This window comes from Blastomyces gilchristii (genome assembly GCF_000003855.2).
Source record: "Blastomyces gilchristii SLH14081 genomic scaffold supercont1.2, whole genome shotgun sequence".
NCBI classification, from domain to species: domain Eukaryota; kingdom Fungi; phylum Ascomycota; class Eurotiomycetes; order Onygenales; family Ajellomycetaceae; genus Blastomyces; species Blastomyces gilchristii.
In genome coordinates, this window is record NW_003101681.1 from 4467448 (window position 1) to 4490464 (window position 23017).

Sequence of the window (23017 nt, forward strand, 5' to 3'; positions counted from 1 at the left end):
AGCTATTTGGTAGGTCAGGTTCAAGATACATCGGAATATGGGGTAGCTCTTTATTTATATGCCCACCAGTGTCGGATATTTACACTACCCCTCAACTCCCCCCGACTTTAGCCCTGATGCCGGAGCCGAATCGACGTGAACCAAAAGCTCAAGTTGCTAACAATTGTGAAAAGTACTCATGTATCTAGATACCACATGAAAGCAAATCGCCCTCCAAACTGGAAGGCCCTTTTCCAGAGATAAAGACGCCTTTTGTCGGTGCAACCTCAAATGCCATCCCTGGCAACAAAGACCTACTCATTATTCGATCGTGAATGTCAAATGAATCAGTAAATGACACCAAACCAACAGCTTCTTGTGTAGAGGGCATTAGCCATTGCTTCTTATTCATTCCTTGCGTCATGTTGATGTCAGAGAATTGGGGCTCATGGAAATCAATGAAATGCTTTGGTAGCGGTGATCAAGCTTCGATACCATCCAGCTGTCCATATTGATGGATCAATGGGTGACTGGGTGCACGACTATGTAGGGAGCAAGAACAAGGAGATTTCTTGGCACAGGATGGTTTGAGGGGAGAGTAAATTTTGGACCGAAAGGGCACTGTTGGCCTAGTATGAAGCCAGAACGAACCTCAGCAAGCTAAAACTACGGGTTCCAAAACCGCCACTGCGATATTGCATCCTAACATCTGTCATAATTCAACTAAGCGGCAACCGTGGCATCATTCTTGTTCAATTCATCATACGTAACATTATACACATCCTTGCGTGAATCCATGCATATGTCCGGAATACACCCATCAACCAACCCTGGCATTTTTTTCCCGCGAAACAAAACACGTACTCAACTCTCGGCATCTACTGCGCCTTGCTCCCCGCCTCAAAGAACCTTACCGGAACCCCCTGATCCGGACACCCAACAATCTCCGTCCGATACTCCTGTCCCGCCCAATTTCCTGCATACTCCATCCGCTCATACTTCTGCGCCATTCTCGCCACCACATAAGCAATCTCCGCCAGGGCAAAATTTTGCCCAATGCAGATACGTGGCCCACCATTGAATGGCACATACGTCCAAGGTTTGGGTTGCCACGACTCCCAGCGCTCAGGTGAGAAGATGGCCGGGTCCGCGAACGTATCTGAAACCGGCGGATAGAGGTCCCTCCGGCGCTGCATGGCTAGTGTTGAATAGATCACGACATCATTTTTCAGGACGGTTATGGGGAGATCCCCATGCGGACCTCCGCCAGTTGGCAGGGTAGTGTCTGCAAGTGCTGAGCGCACGTTGAACGGCACCGCTGGGTACAAGCGCAGAGTCTCGTTTATGGTATTCCGGAGGTACTTCATTCTTTTCAAATCGTCATAGGTGGGCCTGCCGTCTTCACCCAGAGTGGCGAGGACTTCGGCGCGGAGTTTAGCGTATACTTTTGGATAGTTGGCTAGCTCGTAGAAGGTCCAGGAGAGGGTGGAGGCCGTTGTGTCGCGGCCAGCGAGGAGCACGGAGACAATCTGGTCACGGATCACTTTTGGATCGCGGGTGAAGAGGGCAAGGGAGTGTAAGAAAGTGAAGGAGCGCTCGGAGCGGCTCAGCTTCTGCAGCTCCTCTTCGGGAAGTTCGAGAGCTTTGCGGACGAAGGGGAGGACGAAATTGTCGATTATTTTGATCCCGCGTTTATAGGCGCGTCTGGGATAGAAGTGATGGAATGGACTATCGACGTAGTGAGAAGCTTAGTATTGTGTGCATTCACTCCTTGTTTATATGGCTAGCCAAAAGGGATTAATTACCCGATTGTAGTGAGAAGCATCTGAATTCTTCGCACTTCTTCAAAGGCGTCGACGAAGTCACCCTTTGGATACTCCAAACTGTTAATGCTCTGGCCAAGCAAAAATTCCGTGGTTATATCGATCGTCAACCTATAGAATAGATTCATCAAGTCAAAGGTTTCTCCGGCAGGAGGGAACAGGCCCAGCATGATCTTTGTGCGCCGTTCGAATATGTCCAAATCACTAACGCGGTTCTTCGCAAACATGGGTCGAATCAGATTCCTGCTGTTCGACCATTGCTTGCCGTCGGTGGTGAAAATACTATCGCCTAGAAACGGAGACCAGAGGTCATGAAACTCTGCGCCTTTACCATAGTCGGCAAATTTCCCAGTCAGGACGGCTTTGACATGCTCTGGCTCGCGAGTCAATATGTTACGTTGGTCCCCCGTGAGATTCATCTCTATGCAGTTTGGACATGAGACGGTTCCGTATTTATCGATACTTGTATTAAAGTTTTCAAGCAATTTATTCTTCTTCAGTGCGTCCGCGGTCTCCAGAATGAATTTCAAAACTTCAGTATTGTCAGCTAGGGCTTTTTCTTGGTTCTATCTATGTTCAATTGAAAAGGGGAGGGAGGGAGAGAGAGAGAGAGAGAGAGAGAGATAATTAGGAAATATGTCCACTCACGGGTAATAGAGTTATTGGAAGAGGATGGAGCATGGACCCCGCCGGCAGCCTCAACATTTCGATTATAGAAGAATTGCCTGACGATTCTTGACAAGGAGAAGGTGAGCAGAAGGCCCGGTATCAGCAGCAGGGCTGCATAGCCGAAGTTGATGTCCCTGATCATGGTGGCTGCTTTGTTCGATTCATCTCCCAACGGCCAGCTTAGGATAGCAAAGATTCACGGGATGGTTGGTGGTCGACAGACACACACATTTATATATATATATATATATATATATACATATATACCCCAGCATCAGGAATGTGCTGGATACGGGGCTGCCGAGTTTTTAGTGACGATCGGGGCAAGTCTGGGCAGAAGAATATCTCATGTGAGAAGTGTCAGGTCACGTGATCTGGCTTACTAATCCTTCCACCATATAACTTTCCACAAGCTAGCAACCTTTCAATCACACAAGCTTTACACCTTCCACAAGAAGTTGACCAACCGAGGCTGACCCCAATAACTAACTACTCGCTCCACTTGTAGGCTTAACTTACTGCGTAACTAACTTAACTATTGTAGCTTTCTGCTGGAAACGCCAGTAGTAGTGGGTTCTACTGTGTACTGTGTACATAGTATAGTAGGGCTGTCCGTTCCAAATTTCACCTCCTAGCCCATAAATTAGTTGTTACAGCTTCTGCAAGTATTTATCGCATGTGCTCCGTTTATGTACTGAACACTGAACCTGTTCCAAACAACTAGGTTTCTGTGGTGGGGACATAATTTTTGACTTTAACCACTTTACCATCGCGAATCTCAAGATGTCACATCCCAGTCCTAGGAAATATGGCTGGCTGCCTTGCCGGCTGCAGAGAAATCGGGCTTCTGGGGATCCTTCAAGTTTCAACCCTGGTTGGACGAAGAGGTTTGACGAGCAATGAAAATTTCTGGAATAAAAAAATAAATAAAATTCATCCATATTTCCTTTCCGTGTACTGTACATATTAATGCTGCCTATAACTACGTACGTCCTACGAATGAATCATAATATATTCCGCCATTGCGCTGGAGGAAGTCACGATTGGCCCGAGATACATACGGTGTAGTTATCTAGGGGGACACGAAGCAATAGATGGCGAGCTTTTGTTGCCATGTGAAAATCCGACCTCATGACATGCAAAATGGCTTATGGGAGCTTCATGTACTGTAGTTTCGTGGTGGATCATTGGCCAATTGTTGTGACTTCTCCAGTCTCATCGATGGGAAGAAAAATATGTGATGTAGCTGGTATCCATAATAATAGAATAGATAATCTAGTGTTTTGATTTGTTCGGTTTCACCGGTGTGAACGCTGAGAAGGGAAAATTGACTTAAGCAAAGAAGGAAAGGATCTATACAAAAATATACCATGAAAAAATAGACGGACGGTCAGACTGTAGCATATAGATATATCCTCAGTACATGAATAACCAGGGGGAACGTGCAGTCTAAGAGAAATCAATCTTCCACAAGCCTCCAATAGATACGCCTGGGTCCTTGACCACAGCATAGGCAGCCTTCCCCCCCTGCTTAGCATGCCACTGCAAGCTTGCCTGGGATCCAGTCTGCGACCCTTCTTCAAGAACAAGAACAGTCGATTGGCTCTCCCAGGCATCTGGGGCATCGACAATTATGATTTTCTCCACACGCACACCGGCCATCGTCTTCAGATACTGCGCAGTCTTGGTGCCTTTGGCTCCGATGTCTGTGGATGACAACGATGACTCGGAGAAGGTGAAGCGGCGGTGGATGTAGGCGCCGTTCTGGTAGTCGAACGTCTCGCCGTCATCAACATAAAGAGTTCCCTCGGCTTGGCCGTTCTTGTCCAAGGTAACCACGAGCGTGTATGGATCCCACTTCATGAGTTCACTGCTTCTACGGGGTCGATCTTTGCGTGGGATGATGTGGCCACCCTGCATCAAGAGAGGAATCTTTTCCAACGGGGCTTGAACAGTGTGTCTCTTCCCAGCACCCTGATAGACAGTATAATCGAAATAATCGTAGTATTTTTCGTCATCGGCAAGGTAGATATCAGTGCTAGTGGCACCCTCCGCCACGATTGGTTTAGCAAGTAAGCCAGTGGATCCCAGATACAATTGGTCATCGATTGCAAAACCAGCCTCATCTTCCGGGTGGACATAATATTGGGGCTGGACAATTGGGCTGCCGTCAATGGAAGCCTGTTGGAAAGAAGTGTACCATGCAGGAAGGAGCTGATATCTCAGCTGCAAGGCTTGGGTGATGATGCTCATGTACGGCTCTCCAGCCAAATAAGGCTCACGCCTGCGGGTGTCGATGTGCGCATGGGCACGGAAGAACGGATAGAAGATACCGGTTTGGTACCATCTTGTTAGTAGCTCCTTGCTTGGGTTTCCAAAGAAACCTCCAACGTCAGCTCCTGCGAAGGGGAATCCGGCAATGCCGTTGTTGAGCACCATGGGGAGAGATGCCGCAAGGTGTTCCCAGTTGGCCTGATTATCACCAGTCCACATGGCTCCCACCCGCTGTGTCCCTGCATAAAACGACCGAGTCAGGACAAATGGTCTGCGCACCTCGCCCTTTTTGCGTTCTAACATGGCATGATAAGTAGCGTTGATGAATGTCATGCCATTGAGGTTGTGCAAATCACGATGCTCCCAGCCGCCATGGTGAATATTATCTTTAGGCATGGTTGTCTCCGGGCCGTTAAAAACGGACGGCTCGTTCATATCGTTCCAAATGAACATGTTAGAGTGGGTTCCCTTGAATTTGTCATATTTAAAGAGAGTACTCCACCACGATACCGCAGCTGGATTGAAACAATCGATCCAATGGGACGATCCAGGCCAGCACCAGCCGTCATAGATGTCGCCATCCTTGTTCTTCACACCTAGCCCTTTCGATTTCAGCTCGTCTACAACAGGGTAGTTTGCTTCGTTTTTAATATGAGGGTCGACGATGATAACGAGTTTACGTCCCGAATCGTCAAGTTGTTTCTGCATTCCGTCCGGGTCCGGGAATGTCAGAGGATCCCAAGTAAAGTACTTCTTGTGGTCAGTGTACTCAATGTCGAGCCAAATGACGTCGTAAGGAATTTGATAAAGGTCGAATTTTCTGTCAACGTCTCTGACATCCTCATCGGTCACGTAGTTCCAGCGACACTGATGGTAGCCAATTGCGAAATGCTGGGGCAGTTGGGTGAAACCGGTGAGTTCGCCATACGACTTGCTGAGGGCTTGGGGTGTTGGTCCTAAGAACACGAAAACATCGAGTTGTCCGGCTTCCGAGAACCAATGCGTTTGCGTGCTAGTTTTGCCAACGACACCGAGAGCGAGAGGGTTGGTTGAAGCCTTCGTCTTGACAATGTCGACCCATGTCTCCGCGGCATTCAGCCACAGTACACCCACCGTGGAACCTTTACGGTGTGCCTGCATAAATGGGATGGATCCGTAAAGTGTCATTGGGCTATTCAACTCATATTCGAACACATCGCTGTTGTACAAACGGTAAGGCTCAGTGTGATGCCCGTCACCTCCCCTTGATTCCAGAATTAGCAGGAAGTTAAACTCGATTGATTAAAGGAATATTTACCTTGTTTCCTTCAGGGAGAGTGAGTCGGCATGTTCAGGGATACCAAACACATGGTTGTATCCAGGGAAAGTAATATCCAGGCCAACACTTTCTGGGCCTCTTGGTTTCGTATCGGTGTTTCCACCAAATGATTCCTCCCACCAAGTGCTGTCATCCACAGCATCCTGTGGCTCTGATTCGCTATCGTCCCCAGTCGGCTTCTCAACCTTTGGCCTCCAATGCTCCACATTCAGAAGCCCCTTGTCATTGAGTTGAATGTGTGTTTCGCCATCCCTTTGGAAGTGTACTTCGAATGGGGAGTGCCTGATGACAGCCTGGAACTTGTTGTCGGGCCCATAATGGACCTTTGTAATTCCGGCTTCCGTTCCCTTAGCAATTTCAGCGGAGGAGCTCAGCTCCAAACCCCCCACAATTACCCACTTCTCAGCCTCATTATAACGTTCTTTCCTTATTTTCCGATCATGTCGTAATTGTATATCTCCCTGTATCCGCTTCTCTTCGTCTACTGTGACACGAGCAACGCCTGACTGAAGGAACGATACAGTGAGAGGCAAGTTAACCTTCTCGTTATTTTCGATAGTCTTAACGATTATTCCCAACAGTTGGCCATTGGCAAATTGAATAGAGTTCGATTCAAGGTGATAGGGAGCGGACCATGACGAGCCTTGGCTGGAAACTGTATCTGCATAAGCTCTATTCCGCGAGCAGAAGCCAGATTGCGAACACGTCTTAAAGTTCTCGTGCTTGACCATCTCTGGATTCAACGAATATGAGTTAGATATCAAGCCTGATTTATCTCGTTTCAGTATCTTCACGTACCTCCGGGGACAACTAGACACGAGAGGATGGCCAAAATGGCCAGGCACAGGGTCCAACCAGTGGACGAAGGCCTGAACGCCGCCATGGGGACGGGTGAACTGGGTGCAGGGTCCCCAAGTAAGCTCTAAATAGGTTGAACCTGGACACTCCAAGAGGCTTAAAACAGGAAGAATTGGGAGCAGTTCATGGAGAATTTGTTCCTTCTCCACGGCACAAGACTCCACCGTGAATTGGGTCTCAAATTGTGAACCTTCGAAGAGCTCTATGATCCCAATTGCAAGCTGCAGATGCTATTGTTATGAGGTTGGATGGTTGATAACTGGTGGTTAGATGCTTGTCGAGAGCTGGTGTATGTAATCTGTATGTAGCTGCGTAAGTCGCCAACTCGCCTCAAGCTGCTGGCTTGGCATGGCCCGGCTAAACCTACTGTGGCTGGTGTGATCCCCCACCATGCCCTAGGAATTCCTCATAAAATAATCATTCCCCGCCAACACAACATCTTCTATTTTCCCTCCCCTCACCCAGCCATTTCAGCCATTGAACAACCAGAACACACTCGAAGTCTAGTTCTTTGATATTTTTACTCTGTCAACATGTCTGCCTCCGAACAAACGTATGTTGATCCTTCTTCTCTGGCCTGTTCTCTCCCTTCGCGCACCGACTAATCAACCTGTTTTACCCCTCCAGTTTCATCGCTATCAAGCCTGATGGTGTCCAGGTATGAACAGCCAAAGACGAAGGCAGCATTTTACTTATACTTTTGTGTGTCACGAGGATTGGTTCTGTCACTTGGGAGCTAACATTCCCTATCTAGCGTGGACTCGTCGGTCCCATCATCAGCCGCTTCGAGAACCGCGGGTAAGTGTGGGTGGGATGTTGTTTCTGTGGCGGAACTGATGAACCGCAACGGTTCTAACGGACATAGGTACAAACTTGCTGCCATCAAGCTCGTCACCCCTTCCAAGGAGCATCTCGAGAAGCATTATGAGGATCTCTCCAGCAAGCCTTTCTTCAAGGGCCTCGTTACCTGTTCGTATACCCCTCTATTTCTTCGCCTGAAGACTCAATACTTTTCCCTAATACTGGGGGCTGACACAATCTTAGATATGTTGAGTGGCCCTATCTGCGCCATGGTTTGGGAGGGCCGTGATGCCGTCAAGACTGGCCGTGGTATGTATAGACTCAACCTGTCATCTCACCATCTCTTATCTAATCTTGTCCAACAACAGCCATCCTCGGTGCCACCAACCCCCTCGCTTCCGCCCCTGGCACTATCCGCGGTGACTTCGCTATTGTAAGTTACTAGGAGCCTCTAAGATCCCTATTCCTCAATTGCAGCACTGACCAAATTCCATAGGATGTCGGCCGCAACGTCTGCCACGGATCCGACAGCGTCGAGAACGCCAAGAAGGAAATTGCCCTCTGGTTCAAGCCTGAGGAGCTCGTCCAGTACCAGCAAAGCCAGGCCAACTGGATCTACGAGTAGATCCATCATGTCGCGCGACCCTCACTATTATGATAAGTTAATGACACAACGAGAAAGGAAATAATAGTTTAGACGAATTTCAAGATCTGCCGGGGATCAATCTTACTATTTGTTGATATTTCCCAACGTGCCTTTTGCATTTTGTATATGTCGTGCCACAGCCAAAATCAAGTCCAAAAAATAGAAGATACTGTACAGATCTAAGCCTTCCTGCCAAACACCTTCCCAACCGCCCTTCCCACAGGCCCAAGCACACCCCGCGCAAACCATGGCGTAGCCCAAACACTAAGCACAATCCTGACAGGCAACATCGCCTTAGTAATAGCATACGCAGTCGCGAACTCCAGTATCAACCGCACCCCTTTATCCGTATCTGTATTTCCACCCGAAGTACTTTTTGCTGTCCGCATACCCATCTCCGCCTCCGCCACTACTCCTGCCTGCACTTCCGCCTCCCCTCCAACCCACCCCTTCTTCTTCAACCACCTCCCAAACTTCTTCACACCCTCATCCACCGTTCCATCCCCCAATGCCGGAATCCACCCCCAGTAATGGAATGCGCCTGTTAGTCCCAGAAGTGGGACTATGGCAGTGATCTCGTGTAGGATTAGGAATGAAGTTATGTGTGTTACGGGCGCATTGAAGAGTGGGGTTGTATATGACCTGAGGAAGCGGGGCAGACGGTTGTTGAATGTTTGGAGACGGGTGGGAAGGCGGGAAGGAGTGGCTTTTGGGGGAGGAGGAGCTGCTGGGGGGGTTGAAAAGGGTCTGTGAGACGTGAGTCTGCGAAGGGAGTGGAGGGGATTAATTGGTAGCGGAGAGCGGTGGAGATTCATTTCCTTGGTCTTTTAATTCCTTTATTTTAAGACACTCTTTGTTCCTACATGCTTGGGGGTGTTTACGTTTATCCGGGAGACCGGGAGGTGTCTAGGTGAACACGGGGTGGTTCGTATATCAAGAAGTATAAACTCAATTGAAAATGAGTGGCTGTGGAGTTATGACGATTATGGAGAGTGGGATATCTAATTTGCGAGAGATATAAAAACGAATTGAAAACATCGTGCTTTCGAATCATGTGACTTGGCCGACAGCCTTGGTGGACGTTTTCTTTTCATTCAACGATTCGCGACCTTTATATTTACTATGTAGGCTGGAGCACTGGTTCAAAAGCCAATCAATTGCATCCTAACAAATTTATATATTTATGTCCGCCACAATAGCTTGCAATTGAACGCCCCTAAATATAACTCGACAGAAGTATTTAAATTAAACACCGAGCAGAGCGTGGCTATCTACCTCAGTTTCAAGAACCAGCCCTTTCATCCAGCAGATTACAATGGGATCGTTTTCTTTTCGATATCCTGTACGAAATCAACAATGTTCTGGAAAAAATCTCTGGATTCCTTGTCGAGTGCCTTGAGGAAGAAGTAAAATGCGTGCGGAAGGCCAGCAAACGCCTTTTCCGTTACCTCGACTCCCGCCGCCCTGAGGGCTTCGCTGTATGCAAAACCCTCGTCGCACAGTGGGTCATACCCGGCGATCTGGATGACTATCAGGCTTTCTGTTAGCTAGGTGTGCTGCCCATTTTGTTTTGGGCGAATATCATGTTTCATTCTTCTTTTCCTTTCACTTACGAGCTGGGGGGAGGTTTGCGTGGCTTTCAGCCAGTATGGGATTGGCATAGACCTCCGGTTTCCCTTCCGGGAGATATAAATTCCAGTGGAATAAAGCTCTCATGGACGACGCAACGGCTTCTTCCTTATTCTCGTCCCAGCTCTTGTATTCATATTTGTCCCGAGGGAAGAAGTCTGGGTGACAAATCATTGGCATGTTGAGGATCTGGCCAACTATCCCAGTGATAGATTCATCTCGAGCTTTCAATGCGAGGGCTGCTGCCTTTCAAGTTGTTACTAGGTTTTTTTTTTATCAACAGCAAGTGAGGCGAGAGAATCTTACAAGATTGGCACCGCTGGTGGAGCCTGCGAGGAAAATGCTTTTGGGGTTGATCCCAAGGGTGGAGGCATTCGATTTGCACTGTCGAACGATTGTGAGCGGGCGTCTTCCTCGAGGGTAAGCAACTCAAGAGCATTTTCATACCCAAATCAATGCGTCAAAGCAGTCGTTCAAGGGATAGGGAAATGGGAATTCCGGACATTTTCGGTACTCCACGCTCACGACCACACATCCGTTATCCTTGGCCACCTGTCTATTCTGTGCCTCTTCGACATCATGGGTAAATATTGTCCACCCTATCATTTACTATCAGCCAATGGTCTTTCACTCCTATGAATACAAGCAAATAGGACAACCCTATATCACTCACCTCCCCCGTGTGAGACAAAGAATAAGGATGCGTCTGAAGCTGGATTTATCGGCTTATAGATTCTGAGTTCCACATCCGCGCCATCTCTGACTACGATATTAATATGTTCGATCGTGATATCCTTGCCAACAACGGGACCGTCGTCGAAAATCGCAGGCGGGAAGGCATTCCATGCAGTTTTGAATTGCTCCATGTCCTTGATGGCATATAAACTCTCAACGAGTTTAGTAGCCTCATCCTTTAAGGTTTCAAAGACCGGGTGAGGTGCGGCGAGGTGTGCGTACTTGGACCTGGTATTTGAGTCGGCCGCCATTGTGATTTTGCAGGTTGGCGGTGTTGCAGCTTGGTTTATCGAGCGTTATCGGTTATTCCCAAGAAGACAGGTTTTTACTGACGGCAGGCAATTCATCGGGCTAGGAAGATGGAATTAGAACGACGGAAGATGATAATACCCCCTCACTTCATATATCAAGCTAGGCCAAAAATCAGTGACGGTCAGCGTCAATCAAGACGGGAATATTGTCGCTCTCAATGGGTGAGCGTTGATGGTCCATGGACCTACATGCAGATCCGCAGGTTCCAGCAGGAAGTCCTCAACAACACCATACGTTGGGGTGAACAATACAGACAACTGATTGAACATATTCCTGTATTGTTCTCTTTGAAATTATTTCGACCGGGATGAATACCCCTCCAACCATTTTTAATTTTATCTATGGATAGGTCTACCAACTTGAGCCACCCCGCAAGGGCCTCCATCACCCGCCGCACGGAGACGCCACGTTTTCCCGCCTAAGGTACGACTTATCCGGACAGGTTCAAGAGGTGCAAATTTGAACAAAGAAACGGAAAGCAAAATCGATAATGGCCCGTGCGGATGTCACTTACTGTGGCGTGAGCGATGTTGATTCGTACCAGCTTGACCCGCTGTTATCATTCATTTCGATTGGCGATAATTTAATCAAACTCTATGGAAATGTGCTAACTTTATTGACTCGTCGTACACGGTGAAGGCTGCTACATCACAGTGGCAATCCCGCAATCCCTTTGATGGGAAATTGTAGATTGAAAACACTTCCTTGGCAAGAACAGTAAGTAGTTTTCCCCTCTCAATCCGTGGGTAGGATTTTCTTCTGATACTTTATATCTGGTGGGCAAAGGAATAGTTAAGGAATTGAACTGTTAGCTTTTACACCCAGTTTGACCCTCAGCCAGGCTGACATCACTCCGAGCTCCAGAGATGGTACTCATGACCAGGGAAAATAGGCATTGCAAATAAGAACCTAGAAGTACTGTTTGATAAATTAAATGCAGCATCGCGAAGCTTGTTTGCATGCGCTACCAAGGGACCGGGGAGTGAGGTTCGCGTTGGCTTCTTTCTTCCGCATGGGCTCAAAAGGAGAATCTAGAGAATTGTAGAGTAATTATCATATTATTTGGTTTTAAGAAGGACATATCTATCTCCTTGTTTCTCATGTTTTCTCCTGTTTACTCTTCATCATGATGCCGTAAATGCGACTGGTTAGCTTTTGCTAAATAACTAACTACTTGATCTGCCGCTAACGCGGAACCAAGAGGGAGCCATTTCAATATCAACGAGACACTGACTGCTGACCCTTCATCACCTGAAGAATGTCACATTGCAGAACACACCACAACTACAACCACAACCATGGAGAAAATATCAGATAAAATAGCCGCTCTTCCCCGAAATGCGAACTACTTCTCGCTGGAGTTTTTCCCTCCAAAGACCCAGATGGTACGTTCCCGTCGAGTTTGGTGAATTCCATCAATTACCCCGCCACTCCTCCTTACCCCCCACGTTGTTTTCACGAGACTAATCAATTCGTCTATAGGGCTCCTCAAATCTCCAAGCCCGTCTGGAACGCATGTCACAAGCTCTACGACCGCTATTCGTGACCGTTACTTGGGGTGCTGGTGGAAGCACTGCGGCCAAATCGCTCGAGCTCGCTGAGATATGTCAGCGTCAATTAGGACTTACCACCTGCTTGCATTTGACATGTACGAATATGAACCGCTCACTGGTGGACCATGCGCTCTCAGAAGCCAAAGCGTTGGGCATCAGAAATATCCTAGCATTGCGCGGTGACCCTCCGCGAAGCGAAGAGTACAATATTGATGGCGAAGATGATAGCAATAAGGACTTTACGTATGCAGTCGATTTGGTGAAATACATACGCCGCACACACGGTGATCACTTCTGCATAGGAGTGGCAGCATATCCAGAAGGACATTCAGACGAGTCACATCCCGAAGTGCAGGATCCTGCTAGAGACGTCCCATATCTCGTCGAGAAAACAAGGGCTGGAGCGGACTTTATAATGACTCAATTGACTTACGATTTGGAAGCATATAAACGGTTTGAGAATATGCTTCGCACGCATGAATCGGGCGTTTTCAAAGATATTCCTATCATTACCGGTTTGATGCCCATCCAGAGCTATCATATTTTAACTAGGACGACGAAACTAAGCCATGCGAGGGTACCTCCTAACATTATGGCACGAGTGGAAGAAGTGAAATCAGACGATGAATCAGTGAAACGAATCGGCGTGGATATCTTGTGTGAGATTGTAAATGGATTAAAAGAGATTCCTTGCCCAGGTCCACGCGGGCTTCATTTCTACACCCTGAATTTAGAAAAGGCAGTTGCCTTTACAGTTGAGAGGTGCAGCTTAATACCACCATCATCCGAACCCTCGAGCGATTCAGAAGCAGATCTGGATACTGCAGTTTCCATGGTACACGGTCAACTAAACAACATTGTCCGAATGTCCAAAAGACGTGCTTCCTCCATAAATTCCCAACCCCATAACAGATTAATTGTTGATCGGCCTTCGGACGGTAGGGGTTCCTCTCAAGCATCCACTACCCACGAAACTCAGACTCTTGGTGCTGGCATGCCAGCTCTTAATCCCCCTCACCGAGCGACAACACTACAAATCTCAGAGGGAGTGGGTGCACTTGGGCGCGAGGCGACCTGGGATGACTTCCCCAATGGTCGGTGGGGTGATGCGAGATCCCCTGCATTCGGAGAAATCGATGGATATGGCCCGTCACTACACGTCACTCCCGCCGTAGCACGTCGACTCTGGGGATATCCAACAACGAAAGAGGACATTAACACCATCTTCCAACGCCATGTGTCTGGCGATCTTCACATTGTGCCCTGGTCAGAAGGTGGAACGCAAGATACGGGCGGCCTGAATGCAGAAACTGCTACTATTCGCGACGAGCTGCTCCAGCTCATAAATGGACGTGGGTGGTGGACGCTCGCGTCCCAACCAGCAGTGAATGGGGTGCGCAACGACCATCCGATTTTCGGCTGGGGTCCTCGCGGCGAGGGCTTCGTTTTCCAGAAGGCATTTGTCGAGTTCTTCTGCACAGCCCATGACTTGAAAACCATTCTAAAACCGATTTTTGAGAACCATGGCCACGATGAACTTGCGTGGTTCGCAACGAATGCTGCTGGTGATTTCGAGTCCTCTTCTCCGCCCACCGACGACAGCGCAAACGACTACTCCGGTCCTGTTGATGTCTATCTGGATTCCAACGCTACGGCGGGTGGTACTGGAGTTAATGCTGTTACGTGGGGCGTATTCAGAGGTAAGGAGATCGTGACTCCAACTATCATTGAAGAAGTCAGTTTCCGTGCATGGGGCGATGAGGCGTTCCGTATCTGGGACGAGTGGAGACGCGTTTTCCCGCGTGGAAGCCCCACCGAGAAGCTACTAGATCAACTAAAGAACGATGTATGGCTGGTTTGTGTAGTGGGCCAGAAATACGGTGCAGGTTGTCAAAGTAGAGAGGCTGCAGAAACGGAAGGGAAGCTATTATGGAAATTACTGGCGGGACAGGCTACTGAGGCGGATTCAACCAACAAGCATTGAGCATTTCTTATACCATTTTATAATGGGATCAGCGCTCCTTTTTTGGCTGTTCTCTACGAGGAGTACATATCTTGGAAAATACAAGGTCTTGTATCCCCCGAGCATTTTTTTTTTCTCTGCCTGGTTCTCATTTAGTATTCCATAAAGATAAAGAATATAGGCAAGGTTTAAGTATGCGAATCAAAAGAATACGGAGTGGTCAAGTCTATATATTGTGTAACCAAGTGTTTTTCCTTTCTGCACGAAAAGGAGGGGGGTGACACACAGCTTCCTCCACCCAATATGAGCATCATAGGTGCTGACGTCCGGCCAGCTTGGATATATTAGTTGAGTATTCATGAATTTGCATAAAATGGGCACCCCCGCCTCCAGGCTAAGGTTATATTTGGATTCAGTAACTTGTTTCGTGTGTTTGATATATCCCGATATAGCCAGCCGAACGGGGCTGAATATTTCCGGAACGACCCCTTGATTGAGTGATTCAAATGAGTATGTCGAATGATATAAATTGGGAGCAAAGGCACTTGAAGAAACAATGTAGCAATTGACACCTATGACATATGGTATGTAATCGTACACTTCTGTAAGTATTTACTCCAAAATCGAGGTTCTTTTAGGATATGTCTACCCGCGCCATGTTTATCGTAGAACAAAACATGGATGTGTGTAAATTGGGCTGGCTAGTGGCTGCAGGTAGACGGATTCATTCTCTCTCTACCCACTCAGCCATCGATCTACCGAAGCATCGACCTAACAAGGTAAGAGATGTAAATAAGGTTTCATTGAAGCAGATACCATGACAAAAATATCGTGCATATCTAGGTATGAGTGATGCTCAGAAACGGATCTGGTCACCCCGTCTTTGCAGCAAAACCTTGGTCTTGCAGTTCATCAACATCGACGTCTGGAGTGGCAATCGACGACTCCGATTGCGTGAGGGTGTCTGTGATATGGTCCAAACGCCCATACACCTTCGGATTTTTCGGTTTGGCGCCTGCTTCGCCTTTGAATTGATATCCCCGTAATCTAAGCAGTTGTAGTGGTAGGGTGGTTAGCTGGAGCCAAAATTCCTTTCTGATAATAAATAAAAAGGGAAAGGAGAGTAAAAGAAAAGAAAGAGGAAGGGAAGAGAAGGGAGAGTGAGCCGCGGCTGGTAGTTGCGACATCCTATGGTTTACATACCTAGGTCCCTGGCCAGATTGCTGTGGTAATTCTGGTTCATAAGCTCGCTCAAACCTCGCCGCGTCTTCATCAAAAGTCCCCCTGGCGATACTGTCCCGGATTGCCGCGTAAAAATTATCGAGGACTTGATAATTGTGTATTTGCAAAAGCGTCCATGCAAGCATCTCCTTTGCATGAAGCAGATGTCGAATATAGGCGCGCGTGAACCTTTGGCACGTGTAGCATTTGCAACCTTGCTGGAGGGGTGACATGTCTGCCGCATGCGTAGCCGGCCACATATCAGTCCCCAATGGCCTCAGATCAGCTCCAACATCGCTCGCTGAACTCGGAAGGACGAAGTGTAGCGCGATACCCGCGTCTGATGCGTCTCCGACAAATGTTACTGTTGAGAGATCTATACCCAACGATATTTCCTTCAGGATTTCCCGTGGGGTTTTGGTTTCGCCCAAAGACAAACGAACGAGCGCGGACATTGATTCCGGTATTACGGAGCTACTGTTGGAATCGTACAGTGCGAACCCGGCCACATATTGTTTCATCTCGTCCTCCAGATCCTCAATATATAGCATCTGCTGTTCCTTATCTAGCGGCAGTAAAGGAGCAAGAAACAACGACCTAGTTTGTTTCTCACCCTGGGGATCATACAGTCTGTCGACTGCGTCCCTCGTCCATGCATGGGTCCTGTCCACCATTCGCTCTCGTCGCTTTACGCCGGGCAGCTTGCTTGGCAAATCCGAAAGTCCAACAGCGATATCTGGTTGTAATTTTTGGATAGCCTCTAGGTATTTCTCGGTTTCCAACTGACGGTACCCAACTGAAGTTAATATCGTAACCGAATTCGAGGCATTTGGAGTTGGACATGGGACGGGTGGGACTCGTCGGGGACCTAATATCAACAATAGATCGTCGCGCTGACATATAAATTTCCGCAGGGCCGATTCAAACGGTTGTGTAGGAACTTGATACACCGGTGGAATGGATTTATGTCCTTTCTCCGCAACTAAACTGCTCCAACGAGCAGCATCGTTAGCTTCTCGAGAGATATGGGCCAATTGTCGAATTATAATAGCGTGGACCCAACTCACAATCCTCAAATGCAGCATATAAACTCCCAATTGACATCCGCTCGTTCATCATATCGTGAGACATATGGGGCAATGCGCCCCGAGACGATATAGGAACATGATTCGGTGTCTGTGTTGGTTTCCTCCCGGCCAGCGCAAGTCTGCCCAGCCGCGGGGCAAGGAGAGTTGGGGCGGAACCCAAAAGGCTGAAACTGAACATCTCCTCAGGAAGTTCAGCGAACAGTTCACGTTTCATAATGTTGATATATGAATTAATCAGCAGGAGCAATAGATGCAGAATACATATATATCACTGGGTGCATTGAATAACTGCTCCAGAGGCATACGAACTAACTACTGTACTGTTACTGTACGTACAGTACTGTACTGCCACCCCTAAGATGCCAAGATATCACTAACCCAAACCCAGTTTAAAATATTCCCGTACGGTACGCCACCCCCAAATAACTAGAGGTTGATTATCTGAAAACCTCACTAGATAGATAAGAATGTTGATTTTTCTACAGATTATAAAGATCTTATAGAATGTGAGACACATGACTGCAGCAGCCAAAGCAACTATCAGAAACTTGTCACGACCCAAACAAGCACATGACCGCGCCAAGAAAGTCCACTCCGCCCGCCTTTCAACAGCAACAAACAATTGATTCGGGAAATATATCTGGTGTATTATGAAAGCAGTACAGGGAACCAATGAAGGGCAGAGGGGGGCTCTCATTGTGGTGGAAGGGTTGGACCGTGCCGGCAAATCTACTCAATGTGCAATTTTACAGAAGACTCTCCAAGAAGACGGACATGAGGTCAAGTACCGTCGTTTTCCAGGTATTTACTTGCTCATGTGCCACCAGATGCTCTATCATATCCATGCCGATGCTAACGAGCGATTGTAGATAGAACTACTGAGATAGGGAAGATGATCAACGCGTATTTGATGGGAAACACACATCTGGACGATCATGCTATTCACCTTCTGTTCTCCGCCAATAGATGGGAGGCAGCTACGGAAATACAGCAAGATATATCAAATGGCATTACTGTCATTATCGATCGCTACTCCTACTCCGGAGTTGTCTATTCTGCAGCCAAAGATATCCCTGGACTGTCACTAGATTGGGCTTGGCAACCAGAGATCGGTTTGCCGCAGCCAGATATATGGCTTTTCCTGAACATATCGCCAGAGGAAGCCGCAAAGCGCGGTGGCTATGGACTAGAAAGATATGAGAACGACACCTTTCAGAGCCGAATACGCCAGCTATTTCAGACGCTTATCGCTAGAGAGGACCCCGACAATGTGCACATCATCGACGCGGGTCGGACGGAGCGGGAGGTTGCGCTGGACGTTATAGAGACAGCAAGGAAAGCTGTTGAAAATGTCTGCGGCATCAGATCGCTGAGAAAATTTGGACCTTTATTAAAGCCAGCGAACACTCAATCATGATATATATCCCCTGAGAGAACGCCCTCTCTCGTCGGTTGTCATTCGATAATTTCAGCATTGTCCCAGTCGGATTTATTTGTATATGAACCCGAGCAGTTCGCCTTCGTAGATGGTTTCCGTCGGCTATAGAGCTCAATCTGAGGCGTGATTGTTCTCACAGAGTCACTGTCTGAGTTTGTGCTGTTTGCGCTGTCAATACTGCTCCCTAGCTCTCCAATCTTGCTGTCATCCGCACAGGGATATGTATGGTTCAGAAATCCAATGCTTCCAAATTTTGTGCATGATATTGGGGCATCGCTTGTATCTTCTTCCGAGTACAAGTTGACGCTGTTCAAATTTTTTTTTGCTTTCCGCGTGCCCTCAGCCCGCCGTCTTCGTCTCACTAACCGTTTTATCTCCTCTTGGCCACGGAACCGCAATGTAATTTCTTTCATGAGGATTGGCCATTCCAATTGGTTGCGGCACGCGGGACACGTCCCTTCTCTTGGTACCAACTTTTCACCAAAACCTGCTGCCCCCAAGAAATGTGACGCCAAACATAGAAGGTGGGAAGCGCAGCGGCACAGATTGTGTGAACATATTGCAATCATATCATGTTGTGAATCCAACCTCTGCTTGCATACACCGCAATCGATCTGTTCCTCAGACTCAAGTAAAAATAACGATTTCTCCACATACTTCGCAAGATGGTCGTAACCGACATCCAGTGCTCCAATTCTTCCCGCGCTTCCAAGATGTTCCTTCCTTTCGACATCGCACGCCTGCTCAGAACCAAAAGCCGTTATCACCTTGATTCTATCATCTAGTAAACCATCCGCGCGCTGCGACCAATCCTGCCACGCGCGATACACATCTTCTGAGAAAAACTGCACCTCCAAGGGCCATTCCGAAAAATACGGCGACTGTAGTAAAATATGTAGATTCGCCAAAATATTCCGTAGCGAGGAGCGAGGTTTCCCCCTGGTCTTGACCTCTTTTCCCGTCCGGGGACATATCCTTAAGCCCGGCTCCTCGTTCCCGCCCCTTTCGACTTCGACATGGCGGGAACCTTGTGTGTGTTGCCACGCCCACCTATATAACGTAGTCAGAATACACCTAAATTGAGAATGAATTGAAGAAAGATAGAAGGAGTTGAATCTAAACGTACTCAAACTGTAATGCACCCACTCTGTTCATGAACCCACTTACAATGACCACCATCTCCCAAGGCCTCAGCTTCTCCCTCGATGTCCGTTTAGCGCCGCCGGTCTTGTCTCCATTATGCTGGGCTAAGCGCCGACTTGGGTCTGGGGTTGAGCCAATATAGAGACTAGCGTGTCGAACAGTCGAGCGGAGAAGGTAACAACAGTAGAAAGTCGGAATCGGGCTTATTGATTGCGAGGAATGGTCTGCCATAGGTAGCCGGGGACGGACACAGGGAATTGGGTTGAAAGGTTTGGGGAGATGGTACGGCTCTCTGAGGGTTAAGTTTTCAAGGAATCGTGGTTAGCAATGCGACTGACTCTCTCTTCGCGATGTAGATGTAAACTTGGATGACTGTTTGTGGAGAGATTGCGGGGCATATCCGTCTCGTGTTGGTTATGGAACGGCCCCCCGGCGCAGTTCTTTGACAAGCTACTTCGCTAAAACGAGTGGAGTTCTTATTTATAAAACGAGGTCTTAAATTCGTTGGGTTTAGGGTAGACTGTACTATCATTTGGTCCAGGAGGGTTCCATCGCCTATAGCAACACCTCAGTAAACAGAGCTCTGTCAGTGGGGCGGCACGACTCGCGCGGCCACGTGTGGAAGCGCCTAATTTGCCGCCTAGCGCCAGCAAATGATTGGCTAACCTCTCCTGCTAGACGTGAATTGCCAGCTGTGATGTGGAGAAAAGGAAATAACGGCCAAAAGAGTCGGTGCGAATACTAGCACTATTTATGGATTTTATGAATTGTGTCGAGTACCATACCCTTCCCTTGGAGCTGGTTTAGGTAATATTCATCGATAACGAGTAGATTTAGCTGGCGTAGATGTATGTAACCGGCCCGCCGCGGGAAGTTGATGCCTATTAGAGAACACCAGCGATTTGTTTTATCCTTCATGTAGCTTCTACCTCTGGTTACGTACCTCAACGTAGCTACTGCAGTGGCTGCAACCAGCTCCTCCACTTGATGCTCAACAGGCCACATATAAGCATTTACTATACCCGTCGGAAACCCGCCTGGACACATGTTGGAATAGGCGAACCTGACTATTTGAGAATGGGATGAAAAAGCAACCAGTATCAATTTTAAACTGAAGACTGACCCAAAGAGCCTTAAACATGTTGGGAATGACGGTATTGCACGGTCATATAATAGCGAAGGGGCGGTTATTATGGTAACTAAGCGAATGGTGAACACCGAGGCAGGTGCTGATATATCCACAATTGTTGCAGTCGCAGAGGACCAACACACTGCCAAAAAAGTGCCAAAGTACCAATTCCCCTGATGTGAACAAATCAAGTGAATGGACATCATGGTCTGCAAGCTGTGTTTCCCGTGTATCCGACAAGGGGGCTACTGTATGTATCTTGATTGAGCCTATTGGTGAGGAAATCATGGGGGAATAGATGCGTGGAACTATTCCCACCCCTTCTACCTATCATAGAGCCTTGTGTGTATATCTAGAAAAAGCAGTGAACTGTCGGTATTTTTCCTTCGGTGTTATGGGATAAAGGTTCTGTCAATGGAGAAAAATTTATAGTCACCCAGTCTTGCCTTTCATAGTTTAACCGTTGGCCCGTAGTTCCGCCGGGGCGTGCTGTTTAGGTGCTTCCGATGCAATGAGCTCGCGAAGTGTATACTAAAATGCCACTTCCTCACATCAAGTAGGGGTTAAACCCAAGGCATTTTATGCAAGTAACTCTGTGGGAAGAATGAAGCACTAACAACTGAGGACCAGGAAATTGCGGAAGGTATATGGGACCCTGCGGAAAATTCCTGTCAATAGGGGCGGCTAACGGCGAAGCGGAGTGTGCGCTGCCTGACCAATGGCTCTGTCATAGAATGCACTTGGAGAAGGGTAAAGGACATTTATTGAGAATGACTCTGTGATTTGAATAGAAAGCATGAGTATGGCTTCGCCAAACAACAGGTGGATAACTACCTCACAGCCCACAGAATGGAACCGCACCTGCTAGGTGTTTCTGTGAAAGCCCGTGAACTTGAGCTCACTTTACACAGCTTGTAGCTTGTATTTCATTAGAAACTTCTCTCCCAGCTTTACCTCTCATCAGCTCTCCTTGTTGCTCCAGAAATTATGTCTCTGGCTTTTGTGCTATCTGTTTTTTGGCTTCTCACTCCATCATTCAATCCTCTGATGAAGCGACTCACAGAGATCTCAACAAGAATGCACATATACTATGGACTTTAATACTTCAGGGAAAAGAAATGTACGATTTGCACTGACTCTAACTCCCTAGATGATATTGTTTGTTCTTAGTACCCGGCAGCACTGAGAATGAAGATTTCTTGATGTGTGTATGTTGCACTCTTATATCCGGGCTTCTCTAGGCTTGCAGAGCAGCTGATTTGAGCTTGCAGGTATCAGTGTTTGAATTGCAGCCACAGCAACTTCACAGATTTCAACCTTCATGTATTTTGGCATGGCCATGTCCACCAGGGCAGGAATATATGATCACTTGGAATAGGACTACACCCCTAGATCTGTAACTTGAATTCATAAGGGTCAGCACCATCATTCTGTTGAGATAATCCCACTCCATTACAGTCAAATACCGCAATCAGAGTGGTATGAGTGTACAGATTTATATTGCCATGTGCGATGCTATATGGACGACTGAGGTTTATCAGCTTCGTCCCATCCAGCATTCCTTGGACATGGCACATCTGATGCTGTCTGAAACGTAGAGCGACCGTTAGGGCTCGTCAAATGGTATAAATGTACAGTATACTCAATTCGAGTGCGATGGCTGCGTCCGTTTAACCATCCGCGCCGATAACGAAGGCGGGAGTCTAAACCGAGGGACAAACAGACTGAAATGAAGCCGTTGCCCAGTTGTTCAGGAATTCCTCAGACATAGTAACCAATGAAGCATCATTATTCTCAACCACACCGTGATTTTCCTATGAGCCACTCAGAGTTAGCGGCGGGTTTCTTGAGATGCGGCAATTCAGCTTACATTAACGGAGCCAAAAGAAGGCAGCTAAGATCAACTGTATCCTTTGAATATCAAATTGAGAACAAGAGATATCAATTCTCGGGTTTCACTGATGTGAGGCATTTTTGCCATTGGTCAATGGTATAACACGCATGCACCGAATTGTAGTTCAAACAGAAAGAGAAGGAGAAGGGTGAAGGAAATGTGAATGTATCACGTAGGGGTAATAGAGTAAGCTAGAGCAGAAGGACTGAAAGGGAGCCCCGTCAGCCCCGCCTCTTCCCCTTTTGTCTGTCTTCTTGGAAGACCATGTTGATCTAAAGAGCACAATTACACACTCCTCTTCTCGAGGACAACAGGCTCTACTCACCGAATATTTCACCCGCCCGCTTTGTGCCTCTCTTGCCCGTCGACATCTAGGTTTAGGAGGGGAAGGGGGATGCGATAGCAAAACAGTTCAGCAAGAGAGATTGGCAGATGTCTTTTGCGATGCAGCAGGCTAACAAAGGGGGAAGAGTGAGATGAGGAGGAAAATTGAGAAGATGGAAGGGTGTGAGCAAGAGGGAAGAGGAGCAATCTTATATAGATT

At 47.7% G+C, this 23017-nt stretch overlaps 9 protein-coding genes across 11 annotated transcripts; 3 read left to right on the top strand and 6 right to left on the bottom strand.

The window, feature by feature from the left end:
• Window positions 1-361: 361 nt before the first annotated feature.
• Window positions 362-2780, bottom strand: BDBG_01359 (cytochrome P450 alkane hydroxylase). The gene is made up of 3 exons (XM_002628405.2): window positions 2451-2780; window positions 1785-2334; window positions 362-1707 (listed from the first exon to the last, which is right to left on the bottom strand). The coding sequence occupies exons 1-3, from the start codon at window positions 2611-2613 to the stop codon at window positions 858-860; spliced, it is 1563 nt and encodes a 520-aa protein (XP_002628451.1). The 5' UTR covers window positions 2614-2780; the 3' UTR covers window positions 362-857.
• Window positions 2781-3322: 542 nt separating this feature from the next.
• Window positions 3323-7283, bottom strand: BDBG_01360 (alpha 1,3-glucosidase). The gene is made up of 3 exons (XM_002628406.2): window positions 6862-7283; window positions 6043-6796; window positions 3323-5988 (listed from the first exon to the last, which is right to left on the bottom strand). The coding sequence occupies exons 1-3, from the start codon at window positions 6944-6946 to the stop codon at window positions 3921-3923; spliced, it is 2907 nt and encodes a 968-aa protein (XP_002628452.1). The 5' UTR covers window positions 6947-7283; the 3' UTR covers window positions 3323-3920.
• A 55-nt stretch (window positions 7284-7338) lies between these two features.
• On the top strand, window positions 7339-9407 carry BDBG_01361 (nucleoside diphosphate kinase). The gene is made up of 7 exons (XM_002628407.2): window positions 7339-7474; window positions 7549-7579; window positions 7676-7719; window positions 7787-7890; window positions 7966-8031; window positions 8091-8155; window positions 8219-9407. Exons 1-7 carry the CDS (start codon window positions 7455-7457, stop codon window positions 8345-8347), a joined length of 459 nt encoding a protein of 152 aa, XP_002628453.1. The 5' UTR covers window positions 7339-7454; the 3' UTR covers window positions 8348-9407.
• BDBG_01362 (uncharacterized protein) lies at window positions 7604-9358 on the bottom strand. The gene has a single exon (XM_002628408.2). The coding sequence runs from the start codon at window positions 9181-9183 to the stop codon at window positions 8548-8550; it is 636 nt and encodes a 211-aa protein (XP_002628454.1). The 5' UTR covers window positions 9184-9358; the 3' UTR covers window positions 7604-8547.
• Window positions 9408-9413: 6 nt separating the features above from the next.
• Window positions 9414-11875, bottom strand: BDBG_01363. 2 transcript variants are annotated; one of them, XM_031720297.1, is made up of 6 exons: window positions 11233-11828; window positions 10671-11143; window positions 10445-10596; window positions 10304-10381; window positions 9982-10243; window positions 9444-9896 (listed from the first exon to the last, which is right to left on the bottom strand). In XM_031720297.1, the coding sequence occupies exons 2-6, from the start codon at window positions 10981-10983 to the stop codon at window positions 9679-9681; spliced, it is 1023 nt and encodes a 340-aa protein (XP_031576415.1). In that variant the 5' UTR covers window positions 10984-11143; window positions 11233-11828; the 3' UTR covers window positions 9444-9678. The 2 variants fall into 2 exon arrangements, with proteins under 2 accessions (XP_031576414.1, XP_031576415.1); XM_031720296.1 differs by having other exon boundaries at window positions 9414-9896; window positions 10671-11875.
• On the top strand, window positions 9512-15080 carry BDBG_01364 (methylenetetrahydrofolate reductase (NADPH)). The gene is made up of 2 exons (XM_002628410.2): window positions 9512-12429; window positions 12527-15080. Exons 1-2 carry the CDS (start codon window positions 12343-12345, stop codon window positions 14579-14581), a joined length of 2142 nt encoding a protein of 713 aa, XP_002628456.1. The 5' UTR covers window positions 9512-12342; the 3' UTR covers window positions 14582-15080.
• Window positions 12280-17175, bottom strand: BDBG_01365 (tRNA-guanine transglycosylase). The gene is made up of 3 exons (XM_031720298.1): window positions 16849-17175; window positions 15764-16763; window positions 12280-15607 (listed from the first exon to the last, which is right to left on the bottom strand). Exons 1-3 carry the CDS (start codon window positions 17081-17083, stop codon window positions 15433-15435), a joined length of 1410 nt encoding a protein of 469 aa, XP_031576416.1. The 5' UTR covers window positions 17084-17175; the 3' UTR covers window positions 12280-15432.
• Window positions 17176-17207: 32 nt separating this feature from the next.
• Window positions 17208-22989, bottom strand: BDBG_01367. Of its 2 annotated transcripts, XM_002628413.2 has the most exons (4): window positions 22450-22967; window positions 20574-22393; window positions 19434-20513; window positions 17379-19357 (listed from the first exon to the last, which is right to left on the bottom strand). In XM_002628413.2, the coding sequence occupies exons 3-4, from the start codon at window positions 19679-19681 to the stop codon at window positions 18325-18327; spliced, it is 1281 nt and encodes a 426-aa protein (XP_002628459.1). In that variant the 5' UTR covers window positions 19682-20513; window positions 20574-22393; window positions 22450-22967; the 3' UTR covers window positions 17379-18324. The 2 variants fall into 2 exon arrangements, with proteins under 2 accessions (XP_031576417.1, XP_002628459.1); XM_031720299.1 differs by having other exon boundaries at window positions 17208-19357; window positions 19434-22393; window positions 22450-22989.
• On the top strand, window positions 17297-19608 carry BDBG_01366 (thymidylate kinase). Its single transcript, XM_002628412.2, has 2 exons — window positions 17297-17670; window positions 17739-19608. The coding sequence occupies exons 1-2, from the start codon at window positions 17520-17522 to the stop codon at window positions 18284-18286; spliced, it is 699 nt and encodes a 232-aa protein (XP_002628458.1). The 5' UTR covers window positions 17297-17519; the 3' UTR covers window positions 18287-19608.
• Window positions 22990-23017: the final 28 nt, after the last annotated feature.

Bases quoted from the DNA above. Each gene is read 5' to 3' on its own strand.
- BDBG_01359 (XM_002628405.2), bottom strand. From the start codon at position 2,613: ATGATCAGGGACATCAACTTCGGCTATGCAGCCCTGCTGCTGATACCG. The intron at 2,335-2,450 runs GTGAGTGGACAT...ACAATACTGAAG, and splicing joins TTCCAATAACTCTATTACCC to TTTTGAAATTCATTCTGGAG. The intron at 1,708-1,784 runs GTAATTAATCCC...CTACGTCGATAG, and splicing joins ATGCTTCTCACTACAATCGG to TCCATTCCATCACTTCTATC.
- BDBG_01360 (XM_002628406.2), bottom strand. From the start codon at position 6,946: ATGGCGGCGTTCAGGCCTTCGTCCACTGGTTGGACCCTGTGCCTGGCC. The intron at 6,797-6,861 runs GTACGTGAAGAT...CGTTGAATCCAG, and splicing joins GTGTCTAGTTGTCCCCGGAG to AGATGGTCAAGCACGAGAAC. The intron at 5,989-6,042 runs GTAAATATTCCT...TCTGGAATCAAG, and splicing joins CTCTCCCTGAAGGAAACAAG to GGGAGGTGACGGGCATCACA.
- BDBG_01361 (XM_002628407.2), top strand. From the start codon at position 7,455: ATGTCTGCCTCCGAACAAAC. The intron at 7,475-7,548 runs GTATGTTGATCC...TTACCCCTCCAG, and splicing joins ATGTCTGCCTCCGAACAAAC to TTTCATCGCTATCAAGCCTG. The intron at 8,032-8,090 runs GTATGTATAGAC...GTCCAACAACAG, and splicing joins TGCCGTCAAGACTGGCCGTG to CCATCCTCGGTGCCACCAAC.
- BDBG_01362 (XM_002628408.2), bottom strand. From the start codon at position 9,183: ATGAATCTCCACCGCTCTCCGCTACCAATTAATCCCCTCCACTCCCTT.
- BDBG_01363 (XM_031720296.1), bottom strand. From the start codon at position 10,983: ATGGCGGCCGACTCAAATACCAGGTCCAAGTACGCACACCTCGCCGCA. The intron at 10,382-10,444 runs GTATGAAAATGC...ATCGTTCGACAG, and splicing joins GCTTTGACGCATTGATTTGG to TGCAAATCGAATGCCTCCAC. The intron at 10,244-10,303 runs GTAAGATTCTCT...ACAACTTGAAAG, and splicing joins CCACCAGCGGTGCCAATCTT to GCAGCAGCCCTCGCATTGAA.
- BDBG_01364 (XM_002628410.2), top strand. From the start codon at position 12,343: ATGGAGAAAATATCAGATAAAATAGCCGCTCTTCCCCGAAATGCGAAC. The intron at 12,430-12,526 runs GTACGTTCCCGT...ATTCGTCTATAG, and splicing joins TCCCTCCAAAGACCCAGATG to GGCTCCTCAAATCTCCAAGC.
- BDBG_01365 (XM_031720298.1), bottom strand. From the start codon at position 17,083: ATGAAACGTGAACTGTTCGCTGAACTTCCTGAGGAGATGTTCAGTTTC. The intron at 16,764-16,848 runs GTGAGTTGGGTC...GGAGCAGTTTAG, and splicing joins ATATGCTGCATTTGAGGATT to TTGCGGAGAAAGGACATAAA. The intron at 15,608-15,763 runs GTATGTAAACCA...ACAACTGCTTAG, and splicing joins CAATCTGGCCAGGGACCTAG to ATTACGGGGATATCAATTCA.
- BDBG_01366 (XM_002628412.2), top strand. From the start codon at position 17,520: ATGAAAGCAGTACAGGGAACCAATGAAGGGCAGAGGGGGGCTCTCATT. The intron at 17,671-17,738 runs GTATTTACTTGC...GAGCGATTGTAG, and splicing joins CAAGTACCGTCGTTTTCCAG to ATAGAACTACTGAGATAGGG.
- BDBG_01367 (XM_031720299.1), bottom strand. From the start codon at position 19,681: ATGGCAGACCATTCCTCGCAATCAATAAGCCCGATTCCGACTTTCTAC. The intron at 19,358-19,433 runs GTACGTTTAGAT...TACGTTATATAG, and splicing joins GTGGGTGCATTACAGTTTGA to GTGGGCGTGGCAACACACAC.